The sequence below is a fragment of the Xenopus tropicalis genome, chromosome 4 (genome assembly GCF_000004195.4).
Source record: "Xenopus tropicalis strain Nigerian chromosome 4, UCB_Xtro_10.0, whole genome shotgun sequence".
Classification (NCBI taxonomy): Eukaryota; Metazoa; Chordata; class Amphibia; order Anura; family Pipidae; genus Xenopus; species Xenopus tropicalis.
In genome coordinates, this window is record NC_030680.2 from 118,528,800 (window position 1) to 118,548,373 (window position 19,574).

A 19,574-nucleotide genomic window follows, 5' to 3' on the forward strand; every position below is an offset into this window, starting at 1 on the left:
GGCAAACAGTTCATATTATTATTCACGGGGGTTAGTGCATAAGATACCAAAAATGCCCTCCCCTTTAAACAAAACAGGGATTGTTTGTCCATACACTGCAATATATTTAAGCTGGCCAACTACATCAAAGTCATCCTTGTTCTGGCCAGTCCTACACTTCAATATGATTCATTAAGAGTTCTACTCCTTTACTATACACAAGGACTGGGTTTTATCTGCAGATTGCTTTCAAGGTTAAGTCCCCAAATGTTTGCCCTTTTCATTGGCCACCACTGGCATCATCTGACTGTAGCTGGGAAGGGTGGGAGCTACAATATTGAACTGGCCACTGCTCCTGTATAAATTATAGCAACAAAGAGAAAGTCGTGCTCACCACTAAATAATTTTAAACCATCAAGCAGTTTAATAAAATGGACTCCAACTGCACCAATATGGCAGCCCCCTCATAGAAAAACTTGGGGCATCTAGTTGGTAATGTAAAAGCATCAGGAAGAACTTTTATAGCAAATGTATCTTGTGCAAAGACAATGTTATGATATATTGAAAAACTGTTTTAGGAGTCAGTATCACTTTAAAGATTTGGGTTTGGTTCAGCCTGGCACTTGGATTCAGTCAAATCATGCTGAAATAGGCAGAATCTTGGCTGAATCGCAAACTGAATCCTGGATTCTGTGCATTAGACAGACAGATAACATTTGCACAGAGGAAGAATGGAATGTACCCATGTTTGGGATGTGCACAATATGGTAGTGTAGTAAAAGGCTCCACATTTAGTCTTCCATAGTCTGGTAAAATATATAAGATAAGAGGGTATTATATATGCTCCACTAGTTATGTTGTTTATTACATTAAATGTCCATGTGGACCAATGTACGTAGGAGGTACAATTCAACCAATTAGGGATTGTATCTCCCAGCATCGCTCCACAATCAGGAATGAAGTAGATTAAGTGAATGCTCCACATTTTAAATAAGCAGGACATACTGCCTCTCAATTGCGGTATGTTGTGATAGAGAACTACCTCCAAAGAGTGGTGGTAAATGGAACATTTTCTAATTGGACCAGTGTTGTTAGTACCACAGGGGTCAGTCCTTAGTCCTTTGATTTTTTCCTTGTTTATTAATGACCTGGAGGTGGGCATAGAAAGTACTGTTTCTATTTTTGCTGATGACACTAAAATTGTGCAAAACTATAAGTTCCATGCAGGATGCTGCCACTTTGCAGAGCGATTTGACAAAATTTAAAAAATGGACTGCAAAATGGAAAATAAGGTTTAACGTTACGCACTAGTAGAAATAATATAATATGCAAGCTGTAGGGAGTTGGAGGGATCCTTCATTTAGAAGGATCTGGGGATTTTTGTAAATAACAAGTTGTCTAATTCCAGGCAGTGCCATTCTGTGGCTACTAAAGCAAATAAAGTGCTGTCTTGTATAAAAATACATTATTTGAAGGGATGGAAACATAATTTTGCCTCTTTATAGGTCCCTGGTAAGGCCTCACCTTGAGTATGCGGTGCAGTTTTGGTCTCCAGTCCTTAAGAAGGATATCAATGAGCTGGAGAGAGTGCAGAGACGTGCAACTAAACTGGTAAAGCGGATAAAAGCTTTAAACCAGTGATCCCCAACCAGTGCTCTCTAGGGGACCTGCCATGGTTGGAACACTTTTTCCTGTCCACGTGCTGGTTGTCAATTCCATGTATTAGTTACAATCATAGAACATTTTTTAAGATTTCTATGACTTAAGTGGACGTTACTGGCAAAGGGTTAAGGAGGAGACATTCAGAGTTTTAATGTGTACAGTGGTCTAACAAATTCCAGAAACTGCTCTAATTTTTCAGCGTTGAAAGATGTACAAGAATGTTCCTTACATATATGATATTGTATCCATGATAAACATTAATTACAGGCAGATTCCACTACAGTAGTCTAACATTTGGTTTCTTTTTTCCTAGATCTCATCATTTTGAGTTACTAAATGGGGTCTGACACCCAGGAGCAATTGAAGCGGAATTGTCAACACGTACATCTCTGTAGCAGCTGATAATGATTAGGTCAGGTTTGTTACCAGAATAGGCTAGGCAAGTTATTTTACTTTGATAAGACAGAGATGGATGTTAAAAAGGCACAGAGGTAATGATGCATTCTAGGTTGCATTGTGCTTCCCATCAAAACAAATTTATCAAAATACAATTTAAATATTTAGATGTCAAAACAGCCCTAGGCAAACAGATATGTGTGAAACAGACATAAACAAGATTATTTTCAATTACTATGTAAACAAACTACAAAAAGAAAAAAAACAATTCTTCAACCTTTAACCATTTAAATGAACCCCACTGAAATATTTTCTTCCATCCCAAAACCTTTTAAAAAAAAAAAAAAAAGCTGGTGGAATGGAAAGAAAATACAAAAGAAAAAAGTGGAATGGAAAGAAATGCAAAAGGTGCAGTATCTGCCACTTAGAAAAAATCTTCCTCACTTATATTTTTGAAACCTAACTAGTACCCAAAGATTACACTTGAAGCTTCAAATGATTAGACCATTCTCTGATCTTTCTACTTGACCATATTCAAATGGTCATACCAAGAGCACTTTCGTTTGTAAAAGGCTTGCACACCAGATGATGATTAAAAACCTTTATCAAAACATTAAAACCACCTTATTCTCATTTCTCCTCGGCTATGGGCGCATTGGCACCCAGAGCACCACAAGGATCAGGTGAGTTACTGCCTGTGTTAAACTTCTCTTTCTGGACGGAGATTTGCAGTGTGCTCCTTCGTTGGCATGGAACTCGGGGCTTATTGCACTCAGGTCACAAGGTATACAGTGTGAGCTCTGCTTGAACCAATAATCATTAACTGGCATCCCTTGTTTAAATGTCGGACCCAGTATGTAAGCACCCAGTTTATAAATTATCTGGATTAAGTTTGAAATAACTCCAGCTGAGCTGCAGTTTTTGATTAGGAGGTCATACCAAGAGCAACACATATCAGTTAAAATCCCATGTGGTTGCTGAAATAAAGAAAAAATGGTGATATTTAGCTAATAGTATCAGGATCTCTATAAAAAAGAAAAGGTTTTGTACAACCTGACTTGCACTCCTTAAGATACAGATGAAATGTCAACCCCTCTCCAATAATCTGAATTTCAGCCACTAGAAATAGAATTTCCTACATGCAAACTTACATGGATTACTATTACTAAATCAACATCAAACAAGATCCTTTAACATTGAAAAAGAGGGCTAATACAAGACTATGTGGGCCCATAGGTGTCAAGTTTCTTTTTTGTTCACAGTCCCAGCAAGGACTGAATTATTGTTACTAATATAGACTTCATGGATGATTCTATTACTGATCATCTTAAAGGGGTTGTTCACCTTTGAGTTAACTATTAGTATAATGCAGAGAGTAATATTCTGAGACAATTTGCAATAGGTCTCCATTTTTTATTATTTTTAGGTTTTAATTATTTCACTTTTTGTTCAGCAGCTCTCCAGTTTGGAATTTCAGCAGCTATCTGGTTGTTAGGGTCCAAATTACCTTAGTAACCAGGATTTGGTTTGAGTGAGAGACTGGTTTATGAATTGGAGAGGAGCTATACAATGTAACAAAAAAATTGTAGCCTCACAGATCAATAGTTTTTTAACTGCTGGGGTCAGTGACCCCCCATTTGAAGAGTCAGAAGAAGATAATGTAAAAACTATAAAAAAAATATTGTTGTTTAGAATTGGCCATTGTATAACATAGTAAAAGGTAAGCTAAAGGTAAGCCATCCCTTTAAGAAATCCCTCTTATTAAATTAAGATGATACATTGCAACAACACCTTAGTCACAGGATACAAAGATTTAATCCACCTTATTTCTGCTGTAACCCACAACATTCCCCTAAGATCACATGAAGGTATCTTTAAAACCCATCAACATCTGAGTGGCAGATAAATGTGTCAGATAAACCTTTACTGGATTAACCTCCCAAATACAGTCAAAACACAGCATTAAAATTTCTTAGAAAAAAACTTGAACGCAGAAACATTCTACGTTGTACACAGACTACATTAAATTTTCTTAAAGTATTATGGAATTAGGTGAGAGTCAAAATAGCTAAATATGCTTTGCAGGTAGGGGGAACTCTCTCAGCAATATAAGCAAATCAAACCTATATCCTACCAGTTTTGCACTTACCCATTATCTTATAAAACACAAAACAAAGATGCTAAACTTGGGAATTTTATCAAGCTTACCAAAAAAGAGCAGAAGAGGTGTAATCGCTTACCTGATACAACAGAATTTTATTTTAGCAACCTGATCATATTTTACTTTGGTACTGTTTTATTGATATGTTCCAGAATAGAGACATTTTCTATTATTATTTTTATGAAGGATAAGGTTTGTTTTACAATTTCTTGCAGATCACTGCATATAGTTAATGGGTATCTGTTATAGAAGTGATACATTCTCTGTTATAGAAGTGAAACAGTGGGAAACTAAAGTAAGAGCTAAATGATTTGGTTGAAAAGTGTAAAAATCGTTCATTAAATGGAACACAAATGTAAGAAAAATACTATAAATTGTTTATTTACACATATCTTTTCTCCTACTTTGCATTTTATAAACATTACCATTTGTATTATACAATAACAAAGTATAAATATTTATGTACATGCACTCCACTGCAGTTTAAAAAAAGAAACAAAACAACACAGGTTTAAGTTGCTTTATATCAAGGGAATGCAAATCAGGGTGCAGCAATTTTAATTTTTTTGGCAAATTACCTGTTTATTAAAGGAAAACTATACTCCCAGTATAAATACTTAAGCAACCAATAATTAACATTCTAAAGATTAACCTTTAAAAGAATCTTTCCAAACTTAAATATATATCATTAAATATTGCCCTTTTAAATTTTGTTTGCCTTGAGCCGCCATTTAGTGATGGGCTGTGTGCTCCCTCAGAGATCACCTGACAGGAAATAATGCAGGTTTAACTGTAACAGGAAATAGCGTGGGAGTAAAACAAGAACTCTATCCATTAATTGGCTGATGTGACCTAACATGTATGTGTGCCCTGGGTTTGTTTGTGTGCATCATGATGATCCCAGGAGGCGGGCCTTAGTACTTAAAATGGCAATTTTCTATTTAGGATTACCCCATGGCACATATTACTGTGTGCACCATGAACATACGGTTTGTGTGCACCATGATTATCCCAGGGGGCGGCCCTTAGTATTTAAAATGGCAATTTTCTATTTAGGATTACCCCATGGAACATATTACTGTGTGCACCATGAACATACTGTTTGTGTGCACCATGATGACCCCGGAGGTTGGGCCTTATTTAGGATTACCCCATGGCACATACTAATAAAAAAATACATATTTTTATGAAAATGATTTTTTATATGAAGCAGGGTTTTACATATGAGCTGTTTTATACAATACATTTTTATAGAAACTATGGGTATAGTTTTGTTTGAAAGAGTTTGTTTCACTGTTTTTGTTCTGAGTTACAAAACAGATAACTAGGCCCGCTGAGACTGTAAAATAATGTTTTAATTTTTGCCTTTCGGCATGCATTCTTAGAGCCTGCCAACCTACAATGCCAACCATTTAAAAAATATATAATTTTTTTTTTAGATTTTTGCAACTTTAGTTGGTTGCTCAAGTGCAAGGTTGTAAAATAAGTACTAGGACTGAACCTTGATGTCAAGTTCACCATTAACATATCTGGCCACATCTTTTAAAATATCTAGAAAGAAATCATTAGATGTAGTCTTGGCGACAGACTTTATTAGCCTTTCTTTATTTTCCCGGAAGAATCCAGGCCTGTGCCGGAGCTCAGTTTTTAATTGTGTTTGTGCTCTTTCAGTTATGAAATTATGGTGCATAGCAGAAAGCTCTGTTCTTGCTAGCATGGCCTCAGAGGAATCATGATATAGTCTTGGATGACACTTCAGCATATCATTGTGGTAACATTTATTTTGTCTTGCTTGGTAAAAATGAGAGAGATTTGAAAGATCGCAGATTACCCTTTTGGATAAAACAATGCTTCTGAAAGTATTGAAGGCAGTGGATTCTCTATGCAGCCATTTTCTTTCACATGGCATTTCTCTCTGGCTATGAGCACAATTATGATACAGTATGGTTGTGCCTGGCCATTCATGAACATTAATAACATGGTTTACCAACGATGCCCATTTCTCTAACAGCAACTCTACGTTACCATTAGATGTTTTTAAGGACCACCAAAAATGATTCACAGTTGGGTCAATCCAACTACACAATTCTGCACAGTTTCTCCTTCGACTTGCTTTTACAAGTTTTGTGCGCAAAGATTTGGCAAAGTGGCATGCGTCAAAGCGATGCGTTATTTCACTATGCTCCTCCCGAATAATCTCACCAATTGCCTTATGACTATCTGTACATATCATTTCTACAGAAAATTCCTTATCTAGGATTTCATCTAATGTCTTTTTAAATGCTGTTTTCTTAAGGGCTTTTGATGGTGTACTTGGAGAAGAATGTTCCACCTTAAAACTCAGAATTTTATTAGTAGTGGATTCTGTTAGAGTATATAAACAATATTTTGGTAAAGGCCCAGGGCTATTAGATGCACTGTCTCCAGTCAGGCACAGGGATTTTCTGGAAAATTCAAGTTGTAAGTTTTGTTGTTCTTTTTTCCAACGGTGATTAATCACGGGAAACAGAAAATTCTGCTGATAGCGATAATGAGCAGATTCTGTGATCTGCTTCATACGGAGAAGTTTATTCACTGAAAATATATTGGCAAAACTTGATTTGCTGAATAAAGCAGCAGCAGAGAGTAGGATATTGCCATATGCTAGATGACCTTTGCTGGGTTGGCTATTCCATAAATGAAAATGATGACCATTGTGACATACAGCTCTTACAGATAAAAATGACCCTATATAATACTTCTTGATTCGCTTTATACCAGATGAACAGTTCTTACCCCCTAAGCATCTTGAGGACATTAATAATTTGTCTAGGCAGGATTCAAAAACTAACAAAGTGCTCTCCTCAAATGGATTTAAAGACGTTGATTGCTTTTCCACAGGTTCCTCAGTATCAAAGGTAACTTTATAGTCACAATTTTCATTTAAAATGGTCAACTCTTCTTTTGATTTTACAGATCGTTGAGCTGTTTCATCTTCCTCCCAACCTGGTTTGTCATAACTAATATCAGCAGGAGAGGATATGATTCTTTGAGATACTGAATACCACTCATGACTTGTGTGATGTGGAGTAACAGACTGATGAATGCTCGGAACTGGATCTGATAATGGTGTTTTATTTGAAGTGTCGGGGTAATAACTAGCATTTTTAACCTCACTGTTTTTTGCTTTGGTTACAGTCAGGGCTGGAAACATTCCAAAATTTTGATGAGTGCCACAATTATTTTCATTATTCATGAAAGAATCTGTATTTACTCCAACATCAACAGTCTTGACAGCTTGAGGAGTAGTGGCAGGAAAGGATATTTCAGGTGAATTTATAAATGATGAAATTATTGGCAAACAAGTTAGGTTACTCGAGCTCGGTACCGGGGCACTTACTAGCAAAGCTGGGTGACTTTGGAAAGATGAGGTAGAGGGATACTGTGACAAAAGCACATCTTTGGGACAAGGGGCAGATACTTGAATGCTAGCTACTGGACCTGGTATCTGTTTTGCTGTATCAGCTGATGAAGTAGAATCTTTTCCTGGAAAAATAGTAGGTATTGCATCTTTCCTTAAAACCCATCTATTTCCCTGGACACAGTATGAGTCTGTGCTAAAATGTTCTGAGCAGATTCTGTAGGCATCTGTCTTTTTCCCCGCAATAATTTTTTGACACACAGTGTCAATGTCACCAAAACCCTCTGGGAACTGTTGAAGCCATGTTTTTATGATGTTTGGATTTTTTGGAAATACATGTAAAATAACATTGTGAAACATAGTTTTTCTTTGCCCATAATTGGTACATCCTTTCACTATGCATTTTGGCATGATTGCTTAATCTGCAAAACAGCAAAAATAAAATAAATTAATAAAATAAATATATACATTTAAACAAACATGCACTGAAATGAGAAAACAAAATCTAAAAAAAAGTATTTTAAAAAGAAATTACACAGCAACTATATAATGATACATATAAGTATTTATAAAGGCACAGAATAACCCATTCCTCAGACACCTTAAATTTGATGTGGAACACAGAAACTTACTTGCTGACAGGAGAAATATACACCACCAGAGCCTGATGTTTAGGCTATTACTGAGAATTTTTGGGTATGCCTTATGGTCAGTTGAACTTGAGGGAGCCACTGGATTGCTGTCAGCATTTTCAACATTCTGTAATGCACCTATTGTCATAGATTCTTACAAAAAGCCATAAGTACAATGTGTCCTTTAAAGAAGTTACAAAAGCAGAATTTTATGTGAGCTTTAATACTTGCCTGACTAGATATTCAACAAGAAACATTTATTCTTTTTTCTTTACCAAAACAAAAGGACAGATTCTAAATTTGCGTAAAAAAAAATAATTATTTGGTATATGTGAAAGAGAAATGCACTTTGGTGTTAAAGCCATAATCACAAAGTGGGGGGGAATAAAACATGAAGGCAGAACCTAAGGATCAATACAGTGAACCCCACTGGAGCAACACATATACCATTCTAATTAGTACACTTCCTGCCCTTTCTAGAAATGTGCAAAAATAAATAAGAATAAAGTCTCTCACCAATGCAATACGCAACAGGACACAAATGATAGCCTTCTTATCACTGCCAATCTAAAGGACTAGTAAGAGCAGCCTCCAACTTCTTCTGGTTATGATTAAAGAAAATTACAAAATAGCAGTAAACAAACCTACATTTATATTGCATTTACACAAATGCAGCTCACTGAGTGTTTATTCCTCGGGACAACTTCTGTTTGTATTCACCGCTACAAGCTTCAATCTGTTCATTGCCTTCCAGTCTCTGTTGGCAACACAGATCTGTCAGAATAGACATCTCCTTGCTCCTGAAAATTTCACAAAAAAGCAATTGTTGAGAGGAGAAACTTCTAGTAAACTGATATTGCAAAGAACAGAATTGCTGAAGATAATTTAGTAACCCTCAATGTAAATATTTAGAAGAATATTTACCAAACAGGCTTTTATATATGACAGTCTTGAGATATTTCCAGCTTTTGAACAAGGGTTTACTTGATGAAAAATATTTCCAGTAATCCTTGGAATAAAATGACAGGGCTCAATGCAGGTTATGCTTGTGTGCACAGTCACACGAAACCATCATTACCATATAATTACACTGTACAAAGTTCTATACAGCTAGCATTTTCAGATAATAAGCAGCTAATGAGCGCTTAACTGCTATTTTGCACAGGACAGACCACCCACTATATGCTGTTGGTCAAATAAATAACTGTGGAATTACGCAATGGGTAGTAATGAGCACTTAGAGTCTTCTTAGACTAAATGCTTTAATAGAATCTCATTTCAAAGTTATGCGTCCATAAGTTCCCTACTTGGTGCTGGTGGATATAGATGAAACCCTCTGTGCTGATCTTTGACCTCTCCCCACCAGAATGCACAATGTAGCATCAGGGGTTAATTTAGTAGGAAAACTTTTTCAATCAGAAGCCTCCAATTTCTACATGCTCTGCACTGGCTACCTGCCTATTATTTTATTATGTTAGGGGGATAAATGTTTTCAGATACCTGAAGGCAGCTTTAAAGTTTGGAAATGTGACCAAAGTTCCACCAATGTGCCACAGAACTCTTCATACTAAAATCCAGTTTTTCTGCATAAGCTTTTGAAATGTGTTCTAAATATGCTGATACATAATGGATGTCTGTGCTATTAAAACCAAAAGATAATACAAAATACAGATTGTTTCTTGGCCCTTTAATACAGGAGATCTTGCCGGAGGTGGTCAATTAAACTTTCATCATTACTGGTTTAAAACTGTGTTGCAAGCAATCCACAGACATGCAGACTTTTAAGTGGATGACAATTATACCTTTGATCTGGTTCTGGAAACAAGGGGAAAATTTCAACCAACTGATAATGCTATAGAATTATTTGCCTTCTGACTCTTTCCAGCTTTCAAATGGAAGTCACTGACCCTGGCAGCCAAAACACTATTACTCTATGAGCCTAAAATGTTATTGTTACTTTGTATTACTTATCTTCCTATTCATCTCCTAGTCTCTCATTCACACCACTGCCTGGTTGAGCAACCCCTTTAATTCAGGTTTAAATTACGTGACAGCTCAGAAAGCAGTGCAAAGAAAAAGTATAAAAGTAAAATGACTGCCATCAACATGCCTGTCGATTTCACCAATAGTGTGCCTCCTCCCCAACATTGTCACATCTCACCAAACTCACTATAGGTGGATTCTTGCAGGAATCCCTGGTTAAGGTGGCAATACACCATGTAATTACCATGGGTCGCAGGAAAGTTCGTTCCCACCCTCCACTGACATTCAGGGCTGAATCGTCAGATATGGAGGTAGGAACAATAGGCATTGTACCTCTTCGTGACGATTCAGCTCTAAATGCAGATTTTGCTCGGACGCCTTCAACGGTGAGACGACAGATAGCAAATAACAATACAGTACCTATACCCTAATCCAGTGATCCCCAACCAGTGGCTCAGGGGCAACATGTTGCTCACCAACCCCTTGGATGTTGCTCTCAGTCCCCCCAAACCAGGTAGTTATTTTTGAATTCCTGACTTGGGGGCAAGTTTTGGTTGGATAAAAACAAGATTTACTACCAAATAAAGCCCCCTGTAAGCTGATAGTGTGCATAGAGGCTGCCTAATAACCAATCACAGCCCTTATTTGGCACCTCCATGAACTTTTATGATGCTTGTGTAGCTCTCCAAGTATTTCTACATATGACTGTGGCTCACAAGCAAGAAAGGTTGGGGGTCCCTGCCCTAATCCATCACTGCACACACTGCCATTTGAACGTCTGACTGCAGAAGAGAACACATTCACCTATGGGAAACATAGCTGAGCATGCTCTTTTAGCCTATATAGATTTTTTTGTAAACACTACTGAGCAGGACCCTCTCTTCCCCTGTACCAACCAGCACTACATTATTATACACTGCAGAATGTCACAGTTATATTATGTGCAACAGACAGCTGAAGGAGTTCAGGCGGGCCATTCCCAATATGTTAAATAGAATATCTTAACAAATTGTACATGAGGGCACATTTTGCCCCCAAGGAGTCCATAGAACAGTGGGATCCCATGGCAAACCCCCTCTCTGCCCTGCTCTCCAACAGAGGCGAGTAGGTACAGCAGAGTAGGGGCCTAACACACAAATCATGAGAGTGTCTATGGGGTATATATATCATGCTGTGTAATAAGTGGAGTGAAGCATTACTGGTGATGTGTTCAGGAGTGTTCAGAGTATAATTTGTTCCCTACATCTAACCTGGACTTATTGTAAAGAATTAAATGAAACACTTCTTGCTATTTAGTTCAGATACACATCAATACCCAAACAACAAGGCGTTTATAAATGTGCCTACGTACCTGTCGGTATAGAACCAACGTACGCATGCAAACCGGAACCAATCATACATCCCACAGAACACTTCAGCCAAACCTTTTTCGCAGCGGGTTTTGTAAGCCCATATTAAAGATGGCATTAGCCGCACTTCCTACGTAACGTAAGCTAACGTGAGATGTTTGCGCCTGCGTAGAAGGGAATGAGTGCATTGTTAGAGACGTGGGCGGGGTTCTCGTAGCTTGTGCTTACCCTGGTAACAGTGACAAACTGATTCGTGCACCCCGCCCATTTATCATCATCGGTACCCGGAGACAGGAGAGCCCAGACAGGCCCTGGGTCACTGGTAGCAGCAACATGCAGTCGGACGATGCCCGGTTTCTAAAGAGGTGACAGAGCTGCACATAAGGGCAACGGAGGGACAATACTACAATGCTTCTCAATCGAGTGTTACACAGGGAAACTAAAGGCTAGGTTGTAGCTATTGTTGGGGAAGCTGGGTCGCCCCACCATCTCTCTTAGCACATACAAGTCTCACCTAGTGCTGACTGGCCAGCTTTTCCCCTTATAATTCTAACTAGACCCCACAAAGTGCAGATGTGCTTCTGTGTGCAATTTCACATCTTCCTTATTGGATACAGATTGTTTGGGCATCAGTCTTGGCATCCATGGCCCTTGTATCTATACTGGGCTTTATGCATTAATGTGCAAGATACAAGTGCAAAGTGGGTCTGGAGCCCATCATTGCAGAAAGAAGTGTGTGTGTGTGTGTGTCTGACCAAGTGCCATTTTTGCATTGGAGCAGGGTTTGCCAACACCCAGCTTCTCCAAAAATTCTCTGCAGAGTTTTAGATAGTAAAGGTATAAACAGAGTGGCAGGACTCTTTTATATTGTGCAGGACAGTGTAGTTCTGTATTCCTTCCTTTGGGCCTTCGATTTCATGGATAAACAAATAGATCTGGATATAGATATGTTCTTCTGTTGCGTGCTTTTGTAATTTATATTACAGTCTATTTTTGTATGATTCTTTAAAATATTGACATTATTGACTTTCTCCATATAGTATAGGTTTAGCCCCTTTACACCCAGGTGTAGTGCACGTCTTCTGATTTAATGCTACCCCCCCCCCCCCATCTGTACTGGTTATACAACATGTGATTATTTATTTATTATGTATAAGTATTGAATGGAAGAAAGTACAGTTTGTACCAAACACAGTTGCATCATTTACCTTAACCTGGACTTCAGTTTCTAAACTGCTGCAGCAAAGAATCCAGAAAGTTATTTCATTTTAAACACTTGTTAATCAAATCATATGCTAACCACATACCTGCCACCATTATAGAATAGCAATTGACTCTCCAAATATAAATCAAACTTTTGCTGTTGACATCTGCTGACATATTCTGGAACCTAAATAAATGTTACCTGCCCTGTAAAAATGTTGAGGCATGGTTTTTAGAACCTGTCAGCAGGTTAGCTACTATTGCAGGGAACACCTGGCTTTTTCATTAAGCGTTCTTTACATGTCAACATATATGTTAGGTAGGGACCTGCCGGCCTCTGTCTTAAAGTTTCCATTGTATAATCCAGCACCATGTGTTGCCTTTGCATGGGATTTTTAACTGTGGATAATGTGAACAATTTTAGGCTTGTTGCTTAACCTTTATGAATGATTTAAAAGGAAGCAGTCACTGCAAAGTGTTAATCAAAAAGCATTTGATTTCCCAAAATTATTTTTATAGTCACGGTAAGTGGCTGGGAGTTTAGCCAGAGAATAAGCTACGCAGGTATAGGCACAGTACATACTAGGCACCTGCTGTAGGGTTGGTATCTGTCAGTTATTAAACTAGAAAGTATAGCTTTGTTGGGTTGGGTTAAATGTAATGTGCAAAGTCCTAACCAGGTGACCGTAAAGCTATGAAACAGTTCAAATGCAAATTGACAATTGTAGCACTTCCAACTGTGTAATAACATTCCTCTTGGCCCTAGCAAGTATCTAATGTAAATACAAATGTTTGAACGCTGTGTAAACATTTTTACACGTTGTATTTGATTTTCACCATTACATTTTTTAAAGAGCCACTATTCCCTAAAGAGATAAGTTGTATTAAGGAAAATGCTAAGGAATACCTATGTTATTGTTTATGGTATGTCTCCTTTTATGCTACCATCAATGTTTAGTTTACTGCTTTATTTAATTGTTAAGTCCTGAACCATGTGCTTTGAGCACTTGACCTGCAGCTGTATGCTGTTTAATACAACTTGAAGGCTAAGAGAGAAGAGAGGGTGGTGGTGTAGCCAAACTGTGACAATACCAGCTATGCCAAACACAAAGAGCAGGCTTTTCTAATGACACCTTCATACATGCTGGGGTTTACAATGAAAATAACTCTGAGCATGGCACTCTGCAGAACTATGAAGCTTTTTTTTTGTACATCTTTTTGTATAGATCCTCTTGATACTGGACCAACGTTATCAGCCATACTCATAATAAATAAATAAAGTTTTAGTGTAATTGGACACAAATCACCTGTGAAGTAAATCCTTAGGAACACAGTTAAGTGAAACAGTGACATCATAAAAAGTGTATACAGTGTATCAAATAAATTAAAACAGTGCTGTCCAACTGGTGACCCCCCTCTGTGTGGCCCCCCACCTGTCTGGCTGCTTTGATGGCTTACTCTTGTGTAAGCTTTAAATGGTATCAGTACTGAGATTAACTGGCCCCTGCATGGTTCTCACCTCAGATTCAGGCTGTAATCCCCCTGTATTGTTTAAATATGTAATCCCCTGTGTTGTTCACACCTTTTAATCTCTGCATTGTTCACCCCCTGCAGTGTTCACACCTCAGGCTTGGGCTGTAATCACCCATATTGTTCCCCTGTTCACACCTCAGGACCAGTAGAAACCCACAAATAATCCCTGCATACTACAAAAAGAACATATACTGAGGTGGTACTTCAATTAAAAAGTTTTTTAATATATAGTTATTGTGCAGACTGTAGTAGCAGTGCCAGCATTGTGTCACTGTAGGCTGCCTGTGTGTGCCATACACACAGGCATCATAGGGCAAGCAGAGTATGGCTCACACAGGCAGGGTAGGGAAGGCAGAGTATGGCACACACAAAGGCAGGGTAGGGCAGGCAGAGTATGGCACACACAGGCCAAGTATGGCACAAACCAGCCAAGAATGGCAAACACAGTGAAAGTATGGCACACGCAGGCAGGGTAGGGAAGGCAGAGTATGGCACACACAGGCAGGGTAGGGCACAAACCAGCCAAGAATGGCACACACAGTGAAAGTATGGCACACAGGCAGGGTAGGGAAGGCAGAGTATAGCACACACAGACAGGGTAGGGAAGGCAGAGTATGGCACACACAGGCAGGGTAGGGAAGGCAGAGTATAGCACACACAGGCAGGGTAGGGAAGGCAGAGTATGGCACACACAGGCAGGGTAGGGAAGGCAGAGTATGGCACACACAGGCAGGGTAGGGAAGGCAGAGTATGGCACACACAGGCAGGGTAGGACAGGCAGAGTATGGCACACACAGGCCAAGTATGGCACAAACCAGCCAAGAATGGCACACACAGTGAAAGTATGGCACACAGGCAGGGTAGGGAAGGCAGAGTATGGCACACACAGGCAGGGTAGGGCAGGCAGAGTATGGCACACACAGTCAGGGTAGGGAAGGCAGAGTATGGCAGGTTTTTGCTGTACTACAACCATTAATATGGGTATGGTCATGTGATAACATGGGTGTGGTTTCAAGTGGGTGCGGTTTCAAAAAGGGGAGTGGCCTAACTGGCTTCCATTATCGGCCCTCCACCATGTAGGTCGGAAAAATTCCGGCCCTCGGTACCACAGAAGTTGGACCGCACTGAATTAAAAGATAATGTACTGTTGGTCTGTACTAATAAAAGTTGTGTGTTTGCTTCACAAATACTACTATAATTTATATAAACTAAGCTGTTGTGTAGCCGGGGGGTAATAGGTCTAAATGAAACAGGTTTCATAACATGTAACAGGTAAGCTCTGTAAAACACCATTGTATTCTACAGAATTTATCTGAATCTTCTAAGTAACCTGTGCCTTTTTTTTTTCTTTTGCCAACTTAAATGCCCCCCTTGGCCTTACAGCAGCTTATTTATATACACTATAGCAGTATTTCTGAAGGAAACAGAACTTTAGCAGTGCAGGGCAATAGTACATTAAATTCTAATTACTTTAAAGCACTTTCATGTTTTGATGATACTGTTTCTTTTTTCTCAAAGGTGGTTCTCAGTTCCTGTGGTATTTGTGGCTCTTACAGTCATTGATCCCGTATTACCAGCATTGCTAATGTATTACCTAACATCAGCTACACATGCCACAAGCACTCAATGCCAGAAGGACTACATACTGGAACTGATGCCACCAGGTCATCCTGAAGAAATGCAGTTGAAATGGAAAAGATTACTATAGCATGTTACATTAATGCTGTCTGGAATATTCATTTAATATTACATATTCCTTTCAGGAAAGTGAAAGAGGGTAACATAGATGTCCATCCAACTGAAAAGGCCCTTGTTGTTCACTATGAAGTGGAAGCCACAATTCTTGGAGAGCGAGGAGATACCATGCTTGGGGAACGTAAAGAGTGTCAAAAAATGTAGGTTACCGTGCATTTGGTTTTTTGTTTTTTTTCCAGTTCTATATCTGACTGTATGCATTAAAGGAAAGCGTTATTAAGAGTGCCAATTTTTGGCTGCCCTGGTGATTATAATCTATTCTAGTGAGCACCAAACCGCCACCTTGTTTCACTTTAATGGGATGGGAAACACGACAGGAAAAATTTAGCATAAGTTCTGATTTTACTCTGCTGCATGTGCATGCGCTGATAACACCAACCTACTGGCACAGTTGAAAAGATAGATGTGCAGTGCTTACTATGATAGTACCCTGAACAGGTGTGTTTTTCAACAAAGAGGAGTGCTGGACTGTAGTCTAAAATAAGCAATTATACTCACTGGGGTGTTCTTCACAAATTGGTGCACCCACTGATTAATCTTATTACTTCTCCTTTAACTACACACACTGGCTGACATTGAACCTATTAAACTGATCAGCCTATAGGCTGACTGAATGGTTTGTGTACAGTGAGATCATGCATAACTATGGCCAAATACTATTGTCTCTTTAGTGTGAGCCAAAGACCCAAAGGATTGGGTCTGACAGTAAGTAAAGCTAGGCTACAGCTCCTTTCGCTCATCTACTGATGTACCATGCACCCACTGACAAGATGCACAAGCGAGAAAAATAGGATATAGACACATACCTGCCTTGATGGCCAGGCAGAATGGTTGAAATTGGGCAGACTGTTACAAAACTGATGTGTTAGTACCACACTTAAGCCAAAATATGTAAACTCACATGTCACGCCATAATCCCTAATTATATGTGAATCCTACACTGCCTTTTCCCATTCTGTCTGCAGGGCATTTTTTGCAACGTTTAATCCCCATTACTTACAGGTGTAGACCTGTAAGTAGTTCCTCGTACTAAAGGCTGAATAGCAGCTAGAAGCAATATTTGACTACAATTTGTACACAAAACACAGAAAGAAATTGCCAGTGCTCAGTCTAACCCACACTTAAGTGTTGACCAGATGCTAAAAGCACCCTTGTACCAGTTTTTGGCCTAACCCACATTCTGGAGTTGCCCAGCTGCTTGACCATATTTGGATGGCAGACTTTGGTTAACTGAGTCTTCTATACATATTCAAATGAATATTACACTAGATTTAAAGCATGCAAACAGGTTTAAATTATATCAGTAAAGGAAACCAGAGTAGAAGAACTTTAAAAAGAAAGTTTATTTTCATTTGGTTTTCTTAAATCCTCTTTATGTTGTAAAAGAACTTTATTTCAACTGGTGTTTTCTGTTTTTAACCAAATGTTTCTGTTTAAAAGACCAGTAATGCTATATATATATATATATATAATATTCCGATTAGTAATTATAAAATAATATACTGTTACCCTTCATTGGTAAATGTTTTGTGTTTGCTTCAGAAAGACTATAGTTTATATAAATAAGCTGCTGTGTAGGCATGGGGGCTGCTGTTAAAGCTGGAGAAAGGAGAAAAGGCACAGGTTAAATAACAGAGGAGCTCTGTAGAGTACAATATTGTTTTACAGAGCTTATCTGTTATCTAACCTGTGTCATTTAGTCTTATTTCATTGAACAGCTGTCCCCATGGCTAGTGTTTGCGCCAGGCACCTCTGAAGATTTTTTGCGGGCCCCCCTTTGCTAACAGTCACTTCCCTCACCCCCTGCTGGCCCATTTGCTACATGCTTGCACTAATTTACTACTTTTGGTGAAGTTCAGGGCAGTAAGGGGCTGGGAAGAGAGGACTACGATACCACAGAACCACATTTTGGTGGTTCAGATCCTTTTACATAATTATACACTTTTTTAGAAAGCTAGGCAGTTATATTACTCTCCCATATGAATATATATTAAATATTGGTACTGTACATATAACTTTATGAGGACATATGAAAGTATACTTAGTTATTTCAAAACCCTACGTCCCCTTAAGTTCACTGTAATGGAGACAAAACACAGCCCAATAACCACATAGTGGTGAAGGTCAGTGCTGGGCCAAGAGGTACTTTTTGCCCAAGGCAAGTACCTCTTGGCCTGATCACCTGAACGCCCACTGCCTGCCTGTCGCACCAAAGCACAGAACATCAGTGGTAGCACCAATGTTACCCTCCTTCCTCCACCCTTGTGGATCGCTTCTGCTCTCCTGTGTGTGAACTTACAGCAAGACAGGGGTAGGTGAGCAGGGAGTCTATGAAGGTTTCATTTTTCCCATAACTGCGCCCTAGGCAGCTGCCTACCCCTAGTTCCAGCCCTAGTGAAGGTGTTTGAGGATGTTGACATAAAGGCAGATGTTCTAGTATTTAAATACAAAATTATTATTTCTAATTGTATGACCTGTCTGGGGAAGCCTGGCACATTAACCAAGGTTAATGTAAATAACACATGAAATACAGACACCAACTTGATTGCTTTATTTTTTTTATTCATTTAGCATTCGTCTGAAAAGTCTCAATGCCAATACAGATATTTCCTCTCTTGCACGGAAAGTGGTGGATGAATGCAAACTTATTCACCCATCTAAACTTGCAGAAGTGGAGCAGCTGCTTTATTACCTCCAGAACCGTAGAGAGGGATTGCAAAGTAAAGGTAAGATCTGCAAAACTGATAGTGGCTCCTTCGTCACAGTTTTATGAACCTTTGAAGTGTAGAGTCTGCCTGTGTAATTAGTTTGATTCCCTATCTGATTCCTGGGGGTTTATTTATTAATTTTTAAAAAAAGTGCACACATCCTCCATTCATCTAGAACTTTCAAAGTTTTCAATATAGCTTCACAATTAAAGGAACAGTAACACCAAAAAATGAAAGAGCTTTAAAGTAATAAAAATATAATGCACTGTTGCCCTGCACTGGTAAAACTGGTGTGTTTGTTACAGTAACACTACTATAATTTATATAATAAGCTGCTGTGTAGCCACGGGGGCAGCCACTCAAGCTGGAAAAAAGGAGAAAAGGCACAGGTTACATAGCAGATAACAGATAAGTTCTGTAGAATACAATAATGTTTTATCTGTTATCTGCTATGTGCCTGTGCCTTTTCTCCTTTGAATGGCTGCCTCCATGGCTACATAGCAGCTTATTTATATAAATTATAGTAGACTTTCTGAAGTAAACACACAACTTTTACCAGTGCAGGGCAGCAGCACATTATATTTTAGTTACTTTTATACACTTTCATTTTTTGGTGTTACTGTTCCTTTAAGAGCAAGGCCAAAGAGACACTGGCATTTTGTATAAAGTGTAGTGAGGGCTGCATTTGTCAGCATGAGCAAGAATGCACAGCTAAGAGAAAACCTTACTTTCATTCATTAAAATCCTTTTAGCTTTTTGTTCAGTAGCTATTCAGTTTGGAATTTCAGCAGCTATCTGGTTGCTAGGGTACAA

General features: G+C 38.7%; 2 protein-coding genes across 9 annotated transcripts in view; one reads left to right on the forward strand and one right to left on the reverse strand.

Annotated features, from left to right (window-relative positions):
• The window catches only part of LOC100145493 (uncharacterized), a 29,157-nt gene extending 17,470 nt beyond the window's left edge, over window positions 1-11,687 (reverse strand). The window contains exons 1-4 of one of the 7 annotated variants that reach the window (XM_012960623.3): window positions 11,565-11,669; window positions 8,879-9,030; window positions 8,231-8,368; window positions 4,555-8,020 (exon numbers count right to left, since the gene is read on the reverse strand). In XM_012960623.3, the coding sequence (XP_012816077.1) occupies window positions 5,688-8,009 (2,322 nt within the window). In that variant the 5' untranslated portion in view covers window positions 8,010-8,020; window positions 8,231-8,368; window positions 8,879-9,030; window positions 11,565-11,669 and the 3' untranslated portion in view covers window positions 4,555-5,687. 7 annotated transcript variants of the gene reach the window in all.
• Window positions 11,688-11,755: 68 nt separating this feature from the next.
• The window catches only part of kifap3 (kinesin-associated protein 3), a 69,582-nt gene continuing 61,763 nt past the window's right edge, over window positions 11,756-19,574 (forward strand). Inside the window, 4 exon segments of one of the 2 annotated variants that reach the window (NM_001097406.1) lie at window positions 11,852-11,927; window positions 16,062-16,099; window positions 16,102-16,193; window positions 18,625-18,779. In NM_001097406.1, the coding sequence (NP_001090875.1) occupies window positions 16,085-16,099; window positions 16,102-16,193; window positions 18,625-18,779 (262 nt within the window). In that variant the 5' untranslated portion in view covers window positions 11,852-11,927; window positions 16,062-16,084. 2 annotated transcript variants of the gene reach the window in all.